This window comes from Oratosquilla oratoria, chromosome 26 (genome assembly GCF_046742065.1).
Source record: "Oratosquilla oratoria isolate Oo_2021 chromosome 26, ASM4674206v1, whole genome shotgun sequence".
In the NCBI taxonomy this organism is placed as follows: Eukaryota; Metazoa; Arthropoda; class Malacostraca; order Stomatopoda; family Squillidae; genus Oratosquilla; species Oratosquilla oratoria.
The window spans coordinates 12,067,426-12,081,911 of record NC_134802.1 but is presented as its reverse complement, the minus strand read 5'-3'; the positions used below and the strand labels follow the sequence as shown (position 1 = coordinate 12,081,911).

General features: G+C 39.5%; 1 protein-coding gene across 1 annotated transcript in view; it reads left to right on the top strand.

Moving 5' to 3' along the window:
- Positions 1-1,668: 1,668 nt before the first annotated feature.
- LOC143039382 (uncharacterized) overlaps positions 1,669-14,486 on the top strand; it is a 52,841-nt gene continuing 40,023 nt past the window's right edge. Inside the window, exon 1 of the mRNA XM_076209308.1 lies at positions 1,669-2,953. Within this exon, the coding sequence (XP_076065423.1) occupies positions 2,273-2,953 (681 nt within the window). The 5' untranslated portion in view covers positions 1,669-2,272. The remainder of the gene's footprint in view (positions 2,954-14,486) is intronic.

Genomic DNA, 14,486 nt, shown 5'->3' with positions numbered 1-14,486 from the left:
TGTCCTTAAAAGGAATGTAAGTTTGAATCATCTTAGTGAGCGTATTTTGAAATATTTCCCACATCTGATCTACAGGTCTTTCGTTTAATTTTGCCTCCCAATCTGTAAGTTGAAGCTCCTGACGTAGTCCTATGAACTGAGCTTTACTGAAATCGGGTATTTTAGAAACACAAGTATCTATTCTAAAATTGTTTAGGAGTTTGAATCTAACTAAGTTGTGATCGCTATTTGCAACAGATTCACCGACTTCTACATCAGTTACCATGCTTTCGCGGCTAGTGATCAAAAGATCGAGTAAGTTTCCATATCTTGTGGGCTCTTTTACATGCTGAATTAAGTAATTGTCACCAAGAAAATCAATCAAGCGACTACCTATATGGCCATGTTCAAGGGTCATCCAATCAATGTCAGTAAAATTGAAATCACCCATTATCAATAAATCCCGGTTGCAGAAACTAGACAGTTCTTGAAATAACAGTTTGTCGTCTCCTAATGATAATGTCTTTGGCCTATATATTACACCTATATTCATTTTTTGTCCATTTGTTTGGGTTAACTCAACCCACAAACTATCATATGCATCCTGTTTCACTTTCTCTAAAACACAAGCATGAACATTGTTTTTAACGTACAATAGAACACCCCCACCTTTCTTGTGGTTTGTATCCTGATGAAAGTGTTTAAATCCCGCAATATTAAATTCAGCTTCGAACTCTGTACCATTTAACCATGTCTCAGTTATTCCTATCATATCGGGATTTTTGCTTTTGACATACGCCTGTATATCTTGAAATTTGTTCCTAATACTACGAGCATTAAAGTACATGATATTTTTTCCTCCACTATAATTACATCCCATCGTGATCTTTTGTCTGCCACTGACATTACATCCTATCTTGATATTTTGGCCTTCATTGACATTCTGTCCGGTATCCCTTCCTAAAATTATATTTTGTCCTTCAGTGACATTATATCCTATATGTCCTTCAGTGACATTATATCTGAGGGTGGGTGTGGTGTATAAATTTTCGTTCGCCTGTCTGCATGCATGGGTTCATGTTTGGAGGTGGTAGTGGTAGGCAGCTACCGGTAAAGTTACAGGTTTTATCCAACAACCTTAACGATAGCTTACCGGCAAACATTCTGCTACCGTTAAAGCTTCGTTAACCGATAACTCGATAAGCTATACCATAACATTCAGAGAGCGGTAAGCGCGTCTCGGCTTGGTGGTACTGAGTGACGGGCCCAGTCACCAGTGCCCCGCTAATTTTACCGGTTAAACTTTTACCATTAAGCAAGTATGTACCGCTAAGGTCTCGGTCATTTTTTTTACCATTGAAACCGTTTTTTCGGCACTTTTTTAATTTCTCAATAGAATTAATGTTATTTCTGTGATCAGCATACGAAACTGTATTAATTGTGAAAGTTTCATAAAAAATTCCGCGTGTCGCCAAACGAAGACCCATATAATATATGGGTTTTCGTTTGGCGACACGCAGAATTTTTTTTTTATTATTTTTTTTTTTATGAAACTTTCACAATTAATACAGTTTCGTATGCTGATCACAGAAATAACATTAAGTTTGTTACAGATAAAACCGGTAATTTCACCGGTAGCTGCCCACCACTATCATCGAGTATGACTGTTAAGACAGCGTGAGCTTCGTTGAACTTATATAATCATAATGTGTGAAAACTGGTGTTGAACCCACTGCTGCCGGCACGATTTCGTGCGAAATGCAAGCTCTTTGACACTGAAAAAATGCATGAAAACGAAAGATTGGCCGGTCCTTATATCGCCGAAAACATACCCGTTCAAAATAAGAAATAATAAATAATTACTTATTTGCTCCAGACACAAGTACATACATTCAGTGGACCAGTCAAACATACGACACTTTACTGTAGTGATAGCCATGACGAACAGGGATGGATCAAGCGATTCATCAAAGCAAAAGTAAACAATATCTTACAGGGTTTTCACTTGTGTTCAGGTTAAATACAGTGCGGACACTGAAGAAACTGTCAACTCTTACTTGTTGCTACTTATTTCTACATGGATTGCAAGGGTATGGAAACGTTATATAATTCTGGTGCCGGTGTGGCGAGATTGAACAGAAATTAGATAAAAGGATGTCTTATATCAGATTATGAATATAAACAGTGATGATCATGATGGTAAAGACTAAAGAAAAAGAGTACTGTTTGGTAGCGAACTGGCCATGTTATAATGTAGCGAAATAATATAATGTAATAGAAACACATAGTCACTATGCATATGCGAAACAGGATGTCGATGTATGCTCAGAAAATTAGTGCTGTGAACCCTCAATATGCACAGCATTTAAGGTTGCAATCTTCATGTTCAGTGATAATTAAACACAAGTTGTTCAGTCATTTTGATAGTAAACAATCTATACGCATTTTGTTAGTTCGGAATAAATGGACTACAGGCATTAATGAGGATTGTCACTGTGGAAGGAATTTATATTGCTTAACCTCACAAAACATTAACAAAGTTTGGTCTTCTCAGCCTTTGGCACAAAATAGACACTGGTCATCAAAGTCCACACCTCCAGAGAAGGAGAAGGAGCCTCATGTACCAGAAAAACTTGAAAGAAAGAAATTTGGAGTGCTAGGGGAGAAGACCTTGGCACAGACAGACAAATCAAATATTGACAGGAAGCAAGTTCTAGACAATTTTGTAGAGGTTAAGGCATATGTCAAAGAAAACTCACCAGACTTACATCGTATAGGAAATCAGATTGCAGAAAAATCATCTGTCTTATTAGGAAAAATTTCTTCAGCTGCTCTAGCTGTTAGAAATGATAGAACTTCTGACACAAGTAAGAAGAAAGAAGATTGGAATGATATTTTAAACCGATGGTATGGATCCTACCAGGATTTTGTGGGGATTACTGAATTAAAAAGAGCTCAGGATAGAGTGATTGAGGTAAGTTAACTTCATAAAAATTTCATATTTTATAAGAATATATACTTTCTGGTTGCATAGTTTACTTTTATGTATTCCCATATTTTATAGAAATATAGAATCAGAACTCATGTAACACTAAGTATTGTATTTCATTGGAATAACCTGTGCATTTAGATGGAGTAATTGGGAAGTTTGGAGTTCCTGGTAAAAATTGTAGTGGAGAATTGCTGGTGGAGCTGATGATAGCAAATACAGTGTTTAGGAAAAAGTCAAGCATAAGTACACATGGGAGAGGTTGGTGGGTGGAAGGGTGGCAGATAGAGCGTTAATGGACTATATAGTGGTGACCAGGACTCAGGAGTATGGTAGGAAGATTTAAGGATGCACATGTTCTAAGAGGAGAGAGTGGGGGAATATCAGATCATTTTCTGGTGGAAGGTAAATTGAGAGTGGAGAAAGAGGAAAAGGGCAGAAGGTAGGGAGGTACTTAGAGTGAACTGCTTAAATGAGAAAGAAAAGGAGAATGAGTATAAGAAGAAGCTGAGAGAGGAGTGGGAGGGAGTGAAGGATAGAGTAGAACTAGGAGTGGAGGAGGAATGGGGACGGTTCAAGGAGGGAGTCATAAGGTGTGCAAAGATGGTGTATGGAACAAGGAGGGTGGGAGGAAATAGAAGGAAGCATAATGAGTGGTGGGATAAGGAAGCAAAGAAGGGTGTAGAAGAGAAGGAACAGGCATTCATAGATTGGCTACAAATTAGGACGAGGGAATCATGTGAGAGGTACAAAGTAAAGAGAAGGGAAGTTAAGCATAGCCATAAGATAAAGGAAGCAAAGAGGACAGCAGATGTGAAATGGGGTAAGAGTATGACAGAAAATTTTGAAAGTAATAAAAAGATGTTTTGAAAAGAAATTAAAAGAGGAAGAGGAGGTGAATCAAGCAGAGAAGAAAAGGTAAAAGGTGCAGATGGAGAGATGATAATGGAAGAGAAGGCAGTGAGAGGTAGGAGGGCAGAGTATTTTAGGGAATTGCTAAATGTGAAGGAGGATAGGGAGGGAAAGGTAGGTGCAGTGGGAAGTGCTAAGAAAATGAGAGTGATGAGTGAGGAAAATGGTGGAGAAATAGGGAAAGATGAGGTGAAAGCAGCTGTTAAGATGATGAGAGCAGGTAAGGCACCTTCAGAATGTCTGAAGAAAGGAGGTACAGTTATGGTAGGCTGGCTGGTGCGGTTATTTAATGTTTGTTTAAGAGAGGGTAGAGTGCCAGAGGACTGGAGGATTGCCTGTATAGTTCTGCTTTACAAGGGAAAGGGGGACAAGTGTGAGTGTAGTAGTTTCAGAGGGATCAGCTTGTTGAGTTGGGAAGGCTTATGGAGGATCTTGATTGAGAGGATTAGGAGAGGAACAGGGAGTTTTAGGACAGGTAGGGGTTGTGTAGATCAGATTTTTGTGGTAAGACAGATATGTGAGAAAGCTATAGGAAAAGTTAAGGATTTTTTTTTGGCTTTTATGGATCTGGAAAAGGCTTACGACAGGGTAGACAGGAAGACACTGTGGGAAGTACTGCGGATATATGGGATAGGAGGAAAGCTGTTAAGAGCAGTCAAGAGTTTTTACGAGAGTAGTAGAGCTTGTGTTAGGATTAGAAATGTAGAGAGTGAGTGGTTTGAAGTAAAGGTGGGACTTCGTCAGGGATGTGTTATGTCGCCCTGGCTGTTCAATCTATACATGGATGGGGTGGTGCAAGAGGTGAATGCAAAGGTAGTGGGTCAAGGGTTGGAGATGGTTAAAGAAAATGGAAAAAAGTGGGAAATAAGCCAGTTGTTGTTTGCTGACAACATTGTGCTTGTAGCAGGATCAGAGGAGTGATTGAGGAAGTTAGTGACAGAATTTGAGAAGGTGTGTGAAAAAAAGCTAAAGATAAATGTGGGCAAAAGTAGGTGATGAGATGTACAGGGTCTAACAGATAAATCCGTACAACTTCTTATCACATGTTTTAAGATTAATATCTCGGGTTATAATAAACAGAGAGTTATGAAATTTTCAGTATATTTAGAAAAGGCAATAAGAACAATGATTTCATTCAATGTAACCACCTTCAGCTGTTATGACGCTTTCAACGCGTTTACGAAACTTGGATACAGCGTTGATGATCTCAGACTTTGATAATGAACCCCCAGCCTTCTTGATGTCTGTCTTCAGGGTTGTTATACTTCTGTGTGGCTTGTCACATGCCTTGGCCTCAATTCGCGCCCCAAAATAATAATCTAAAGGGTTTAGGTCTGGCGAATTTGAGGGCCACAACTCTTTGTTCCAGAACTGCACATTTGACCCTTCGAGAAGGTTGGTGGTCCTCTTCGCTGTGTGGGCTGGAGCCGAGTCTTGTTGGAAGACAAACCGGTTGCCACTAGCCTTATCTTTCATCCAGGGTATTATTTTCTCTTCTAGAACTTTGCAATAGACAACGGCATTGACTTTCTCCTTGTTGTTGAAGAAGTGAGTGAAGACGTCCCCCTCAGTTGACACCACACAGAGCACCATGACACTTGCTGGTTTCTTCGTCGTTGTCTTGTGTTGAACCTCTGAGGATGAGGAGGCTATCCAGCGATCATTCCGCTTATTGAAAGTCGCATCAACCGTGAAAATCTTCTCGTCAGAAAAAAACTTGATGACTGAGCCATTCGACTTCATCCAGTTCAACAGCTTTTGGCACCTGGTCAAGCGGATTTCTTTCATTTTTCGTGTCAAAAGATGTCTTTTTCCTTGTGAGAATGAGGTTAATCCCAATTTCTTTAATGCTCTGTGAATTGTCATTGTGCTGACACCTCTCTTCTTTGCCAATGTCGATAATGGTAAGGCTGGATTTGCATTGACACTTCTCTTGAGACCAGCTAAAAAGCGAGGTGTTAGAATTCTGCCCCTTCTGGGCTTGTGAGCAGCTCGTTGGTCTTCGCCGGTCTCATCAAAACGTTTACAAACATCATAAACAGTTTGTCTGGAGTATTTTAGCATCCTTATTATGGCGCTAGGAGTGTGACCCGCGCGACGAAGTTCGCATATGGCTGAACGTTTGGCTTGTTCCATTGCTTAATGTTTATTGCACCGGTGCTAGTATACAACTGGCTAAATTATTAGACAAATGGAAGTATCTGGAAACAATCAGAATTGCCATATGTTACTTTTTAAGTGCTTAAAACCTCTTCAAAGTTTGTACGGATTTATCTGTTAGACCCTGTACAAGGGGAGAGAGTGACAGCAGGCTGGAAGTGAGCATTAAGGGTGAGAGACTGGAGGAAGTGGATAGTTTTAGATACTTGGGTGCAAATGTGTCAGGAAAGGGAGGATTGGTGGTGGAGGTAGAATATAGATTGAGAGGAGGGAGTAAATGCCTTGGTGGATTAAAAAGTGTAATGAGAAATAGACATCTGGGAATGGATGCTAAGAGGAGGTTATATGAAGGAGTGATTGTGCCAACAGCACTGTACGGGACAGAAACTGGAACATAAAAGAGGAAGAGAGAAGGAGTTTAAATGTGTTTGAGATGAAATGTCTGAGAAGTATAATAGGGGTTACTAGGCTAGATGGGGTGGTGCGAGAGGTGAATGCAAGGGTAGTGGGTCAGGGGTTGGAGATGATTAAAGAAAATGGTAAAAGTGGGAGGTGAGCTAGCTGTTGTTTGCTGACGACACTGCGCTTGTAGCAGGATCAGAGGAGGGATTGAGGAAGTTGGTGACAGGGTTTGAGAAGGTGTGTGAAAGAAGGAAGCTGAAAATAAATGTGGGCAAAAGTAAGGTGATGAGATGTACAAGGGTAGAGAGTGACAGTAGACTGGAAGTGAGCATTAAGGGTGAGAAACTGGAGGAAGTGGATAGTTTCAGATACTTGGGTGCGAATGTGACAGGAAAGGGAGGAGTGGGGGTGGAGGTAGAATGTAGATTGAGAGAAGCGAGTAAATGCCTTGGTGTAATGAGAAATTGACATCTGGGAATGAATGCTAAGAGGTTATATGAAGGAGTGATTGTGCCAACAGCAATATACGGGGCAGAAACATGGAACATAAGAGAGGAAGAGAGAAGGAGTTTGAATGTGTTTGAGATGAAATGTCTGAGAAGTATGATAGGGGTTACTAGGCTAGATAGGGGTGAGAAATGAGGAGGAGAACAGAGATGGAAAGGGAGCTGGGAGATAGGGTTGATGAAAGAGTATTAGGATGGTTTGGACACATGGAAAGAATGAGTGAAGAAAGATTAGTAAAAGAAGTGTGGAAGGCGGAGGTGGAAGGAGTGAATATGAGGGGGCATCCTAGGATGAGATGGATGGATGGGGTGAAAGGGGCTTTACAAAAGAGAGGAATGTCTGTAGAGGAAGGATGGGAGAGGACAGAAGATAGGGGTGAATGGAGAAGGGTTGTGTATAGATGAGGCTGTGATGCATGAGGGGGAGTGGGTGGGGGATGGGGGGTGAGGAAGTATGTATGAGAAAAAATTTGACGCTGCCCGAAGGGATTTCTCCCCGTCTTCTCCTTTTCTGCATGAGGGGATGGAGAGGTGTGGGGGGGGTCACTGAATTTATGAAGCGGCCTTGCTGTGGATGTGCTGTGTCTTGCGACACTGCTTCTGACCCAGGGCAGTGGACAGGATGCAGGGATGACCCATCATCCAGGAAGTGCCTAGATAGAAGGAGGGTGGAGGGGAGTGGAATATGTAGGGAATGGAATGGGTGGGAATGATTACTGTGCCTTTTTCTTTTTGGCTTCCCCCTGTGTAAGGGGAAAAAAGCCTTTGGTATATGTATGTATTTTAGTTGTGCACACCTACATAATATAGCATTAGAAAATTATATATTAATTTTGTAAAATATAATACATGAACATAATATGCGATTTTCTTGGAGGAAATAAAAAAAACTTGCTACAAGCAAATCTACTTATGAACGAAGCCACTAAGATATGGTCCAGACGCCATGTTGTTGTCTGTCCAGTCTTCTCACTGTCAGTTGGATGATGGCTTTCATGTTGTGGACTGGCAACTCCAAGTGACATTAATAAGCACTGTTATAAGACTAGGGCTTCCTTGGACTTTATGAGAGAACATGGAGTTCTGCTGTTTTCTGTTAATTGCCTGAGGTACAATAATAATCAGGCCATCAGCATCTGTGATGACGACGACCTGGATGATCTTTAGAATTTGAAGTACCGAATTACTAAATATAGGTTAGTTAGGTAGGTTAGAATAGACAAAATTATCATCCTTTCATTTCTTTGACCTCGGCATCTATCATGGTGTATCATTCAACTACTGTGACTTCATAAGTTAGTATATCAGTTTTAGCAACTTTTTGTTATTGATTTCTGCCAAGAAAATTGCATATTACATTGATGTATTATAATTTACAAAATTAATAATTAATTTTCTATTTCTATATCATGTAGGTATGTACCTCTCAAGAGGTACCCATTTATTCGCCACTTCACTACGGGACTTAAATCTCGCGGGCAGCAGCCAATGCCAGCCGTACGACGTGTCGTAATAATACTCGCATCATAAAATATAGTCACGGCTTATATCGATCGTTCTCTCTTTCACCCGTGAATTTTGAAAACCACAGAGAATGGGATTAAGAGCAGATTAGGGAGAATGTAAAAACACAGGGGCGACTACAATAAATATAATCAAGACGCCGATATGGCAGCGTCGCGAATCCACTTGCTCCTCATGACGCCTATGTGTGTGGCACCGTAAGGAAGGGGTTAGGAACAATATTGCACAGAAGAGGTGGAGTCATAAAGGTGAGATTTAAAGGGAGTAGCAAAATAGAGGGTAGAAGTTGAAAATGATCAGTATTCTTTTTTAACCTGTATGTCGGCAGCCAAATGTTGTATATACTCCCCCCCTCCCCCCCCAGTGTCGGAGCCAAAATAAAAAAAATTATTTGCTTAAATCAACTCAAAATGATGTAAAACCAACAAATCTTGCTTATTTTGATTCACCTTAGCCTAGAAGTGGAGAAACTGGGTCGATTTTGTCAAGATATGCATGCAAAAGTTTGGTAGAAAATCCGTAGACTTTCTTTCGTTCCTCATGCGAGTTGAACAGTAACGTCCATTGTATTTTTTCAGGGAAGCTTTGTTAGAATTTCAGATAGTGAATTTGACATTTATGATGTTTCAAGTCAATGTACAGTCACCCATAATAGTCTGACACTTTTGGAAAACGTGTTTATAAATAATTTTTGTGGAATTTTTGGGAAATATCACTTTGTTATGTGGTTAATTGATTTTTTAGTATATTTTTTTTATAATTTCGTGGAAGTCTGAGTACAGGTAAACGTCGACTTACGATGGCCGCGACTTACGATTGTTCGACTTTACGATGACGACGACGACGACGACGATGATAATTTAACCCCTTCCATACGGTGCCGCACACGTAGGCGTCATGAGGAGCAAGTGGATTCGCGACGCTGCCATATCGGCGTCTTGATTATATTTATTGTAGTCGCCCCTGTGTTTTTACATTCTCTCAAATGATTCATTCTCTGTGGTTTTCAAAATTCGCGGGTGAAAGAGAGAATGATCGATATAAGCGGTGACTATATTTTATGATGCGAGTATTATTACGTCACGTCGTACGGCTGGCATTGGCTGCTGCCCGCGAGATTTAAGTCCGTACTGAAAATACATATTATAGTGTTTGAATATGGTAAAAAGGATAAAAATAATTAAATAAACTACTGTACATGTTTAATAGGCTATATTCAGTATCTCTGGTGGTTAATATACAGGTAGGCTAGGTACAGTGACCACGGAACAGAGTGGGGATCGACTTACGATGAGATCGTCTTACGATGGCTCTATCGAAACCTAATGCCATCGTAAGTCGACGTTTACCTGTATGTACTAAATAGCACCTGCCTAACTGTCAAAGTACAACTTCACCTCCTCATACTTTGTTTCGTACGCCAGAATCACCTAAATTAAATCCTAAACGCCGATTTTATACCCTAAGTTACCCCCAAAAAATTTTTGTCAGGGTTGCCAGTTTTGTCAATAAATAAAATATTTTTGATGCCTTTTATAGCCAATGGATAGGGCTACTTAGTTCATTACCACAGATTTGACTCTTGACATAGTGCCTATTTTTGGTGAATTTTTGAAATTGTGGCATACAATGCATGCCACTGACACTCAATCCAGAAAACAATTGCGGCATGTGATGTATACCACTGATGCTGTAGGGGTTAAATGGAGATTAGTCTTTAATAATGGAAGAATGCTGCAGGACTCAGGTCCATATAGATGTCACTGAAGTCCTTGAAGTATTAAATGTTTAAAACTTATGTAGTCAATACCTTATACCAGGATGTAAAACTAGGCTACAGGGCTCTTTACATCACATAAGTATTTTTACTGTCTAGATATTTTAAGCTTAGAGAAAGGTTAAACTGTGTTGACCCTTAAAATATTAGGTAAACATTATGTATTTACTTTAATATATTTTTCATGCTGTAATGGTGTGGATGTGATGTATCTGGACTTTATAAAAGCATTTGACACAGTCCCTCACAACAGACTATTGACCAAACTACAAATGTATGGAGTAACTAGACAAATATACAGATGGCTTGAAACATTCTTAATTGGAAGAAAGCAAAGAGTTATTGTAAATGGATAAGAATCTGAATGGCACGAAGTATTAAGTGGGATACCACAAGGAAGCAGTCCTACTAAATAATGCCCAGTAACGCCTGGTAACGACTGGTGATTTCCTATGGTGCCTGGGCATTGTGTAAGTGTGTTTTTTTCAGTTCCAATGGTTCATATCATATGAATGATTCCTCTACTAGTGAATTCACGAAAAAAAAATGTTGAATTTAGCAGGAGAAATGACGCACAAAGGTTAGGTTAGGATTCACATTCCAACTGCTGGTAATTTGGCCATTCCACATTTTCCAATGACCGGACATAAACAAAGATGGCGGCACCGCCATGGTCTGGGCGCTAAATTCAGCAAAGGATTTTCTGCTTTGTGCATCATTTCTCATGCTAAATTCAGCAGTTTTTTTTCGTGAATTCACTAGTAAACGAATCATTCATATGATATGAACAGTTGGAACTGAAAAAAACACAATGCCCGGGCACCATAGAAAATCGCCGGTCGCTGCCAGGTGTTAATTAGTACAACCTCAAGGAAGTGTTTTAGGACCAGTGCTCTTCATCATCTATGTTAATGACTTGCCTGTTGTTATAGAATCTGATGTTTACATATTTGCTGATGAGGCTAAGCTGTTCAGAAGTATATCAAGTCCAAATGACAATATCAAACTCCAAGAAGACAGAACACCTCTATAGGTCTGGCAAGTGGTTGTTAAAGCTACATCCAAATAAATGTAAAGTAATGCATGTAAGTGGGCGACACGCTGATAATAATTATAATTACAGGTATAAGACATATAACAACTCAGAACTAAAATACACACAAGAAGAACAAGAAATAGGAGTACTAGTGGACAACAAATTGAAGTTTGAAGGCCATATACAAAGCAAAATCAACAAAGCCAATCAAATTATGGGTGTTATCTGTAGGACATAAAAATGTTTCATTCACTATTTATAGCCATGGTAAGACCCATCCTGGAATATGCTCAAGCAGTCTGGAGCCCTTGGAGAAAAAAGATATTAGAGCTATTGAAAATGTCCAAAGAAGGGTACAAGGATGATTCCTGGTCTGAAGGACCTGACATACAAGGAAAGAGTAAAAAAATTAGATTTACCATCATTAGTTTATAGAAGAGTTAGGGGAGATATGATTGAGACATATAAGATGACGCAAGGTGAATATGAAGAAGGTGCAACACTACTTTTGATGACTAGGGGACATGGTTACAAACTATAAAAAGAGAGCCAACAAAATGCTGAGAAAGAACTATTTTACATATAGGATTGTGGACGTCTGGAACAGCCTGCCTACCCAGGTTGTACAAGCGCCTACTATGGCTTCCTTCAAATGTCATCTGGACAAGCACTCGGATAGACAAGATGATCAACAAGGATCTGGATATAGAGGTCTAAAGGCCTGCGTCCAGTAACAACATAAGTAAACATAAGAAAGTAAGTAGTAAATGGGAAGATGCTTGCCAGCTGAACAGGTGAAGGCATCGCTACTTCTGGTGAAGGTTGAGGTGATGATAGTTTAAACCCTGCAGCTGTTGAGTTGAAGTAAGGGCATGGTTCATTAATTTCCTCAATACATAGTCATAAGGAGCACCATCCTAGCCTCTTGATAGGTGGAGTTTATGATGTTAAACCAGATCATCAATGTATAGGAAAGAAGCAATGATTGTGGGGTTCTGTCTCTTGTAGTAATTCTTCTCTTTATAGTATAGTCTATGTGTTATAGTATAAGTAGTAATTAATGGAATAATTACTACTTAATTACTATATAGGAATTAAGCACTATATAGGGAATAATTACTACTTATACTATAAAGAGAAGAATTACTACACTCTCACTCTCTAGTTGCCTAGCTTCAAATTTGTGTATGGCTCCAACTTAGGCTATATCCTTATTTTCCAATCATCATACTTAAGTTTCATGAATAGTTCCAGCTTGGGCTATATCACCTCTTGGGCTATATCACCTCTTTAGTGACCTGAATACTAATCTCTTTCAATGTTGGCAGATCCAGTGCTTTTAGTCTCTCCTCATCTGGTTTGTCTGCTAGGCTGGGAACTAGTTTGGTTGCTTTCCTTTGTATTCTCTTGATCTTGCTTATATCCTTCACTCTGTGTGGAGACCATACTACTGATGCATATTCTAATCTTTGATGGATCAGGGTTTCTATGAGTTTTTTCATCCATAGATGTGAATAGATCTATACACAAAAGTATACTATTCTCCAACGAAAACAAAGGAAAGGAAACAATCATTCACAGACACTATATTAGAAATATTTGTCATTCAAACAAATAAAGACAACAATATTCATTGTTGCAAACATAAGAATGCACATCACCCAATATGGGTACACACATAATCAGTAGACCAAAGGGGAGACCAAGTCTTGGACCAACTTTCCAATCTAAATACTATACACATACATACTAAATGATACTGAATTCTCCACAACATAACTGCCTCTCCTAACACAACCAACAAGTGATTTCCCTGCACATTTCATTGTTATTAAGAGAATACATAGGTCAACAACCATACTGGTTCCCAGTCTGGTAAATAAACCATATGAAGAGAGATTAAAACCACTGGATCTGTCATTGTTGAAAGATAGAAGAAAATGAGGTGACTTGATCAGTGCTTAGGTCCCAAGAGGATATAGATTACTTTGACAAAAGAGATATCTTTATTAAGAATAGGGCTTTAAGAGGTCATGAGAACAAACTGAGGAAGACTGCATGTCTAAAGCATATAAAGAAATACAGTTTTCTGTGCAGATGCATGAATACATGAAATAGCTTAGGTGATATAGCCCAAGCTGGAACAAGACATGAATTCAAGTCTAAGTATAATTGGAAAATTAAGATAGAACCAAAGAACCATACATAAACTTGAAACTAGGTATAATAAATTGGAGAGTAAGAAGTATGACCCCATGAGCATTGCTCCTTTCCTGTATATTATAATTAGCTAAATACAATTAGTTCAGGTGCAGTGGTGGTGGACTGGCTGATGAAGTTGTTTGGTGTCTGTCTGGAGGAGAGTAGAGTTCCAGAGGACTGGAGAAGTACCTATATGGTTTTGTTTTAAGGGAAAAGGTTACAAGTGTGGGTGTAGTAGTATCAGAGGGATCAGTTTGTTAAGTGTTATTGGGAAGGCTTATAGGAGGGTTTTGATTGAGAGAATTGGTGAAGAACAGTATGGATTTAGGACAGGTAGGAGTTGTGTGGATCAGACTTTTGTGGTAAGGCATATGTGGGAGGCTTTGGGTAACAGTGGAGATGTTTTTTGGGCCTTTATGGATCTGGAAAAGGCTTATGACAGGGTAGACAGTAAGGCACTGTAGGAAGTATTACAGGTATATGGGATAGGAGGAAAGCTGTTAAGAGTAGTCAAGATTTTTTAAAAGAGTAGTAGAGCCTGTGTTAGAATTAGAAATGGAGAGAGTGAGTGCTTTGAGGTAAAGGTGGGATTTTGCCATGGATGTGTTATGTCACCTTGGCTGTTCAATTTATATATGGATGGGGTGGAGTGAGAGGTAAACACAAAGGAAATGGGCCCGGGATTGGAGATGGTTAAAGAAAATGGAGAAAAATGGGAGGTAAGCCAGTTGTTATTTGCTTATGACACTGCACTTGTAGCAGGGTCAGAGGAGGGATTAGGGGAAGTTAGTGACAGAGTTTGGGAAGGTTTGTGAAAGAAGGAAGTTGAAGATAAATGTGGGTAAATGTAAGGTGATGAGATGTACAAGGGGAGAGGATGGCAGCAAATTGGAAATGAGTATTAAGGGAGAGAGACTGGAGGAAGTGGATAGCTTTAGATACTGGATGTGTGTGGTGGGAAAGGGAGGAGTGGAGGTAGAGGTAGAATGTAGAATAAGA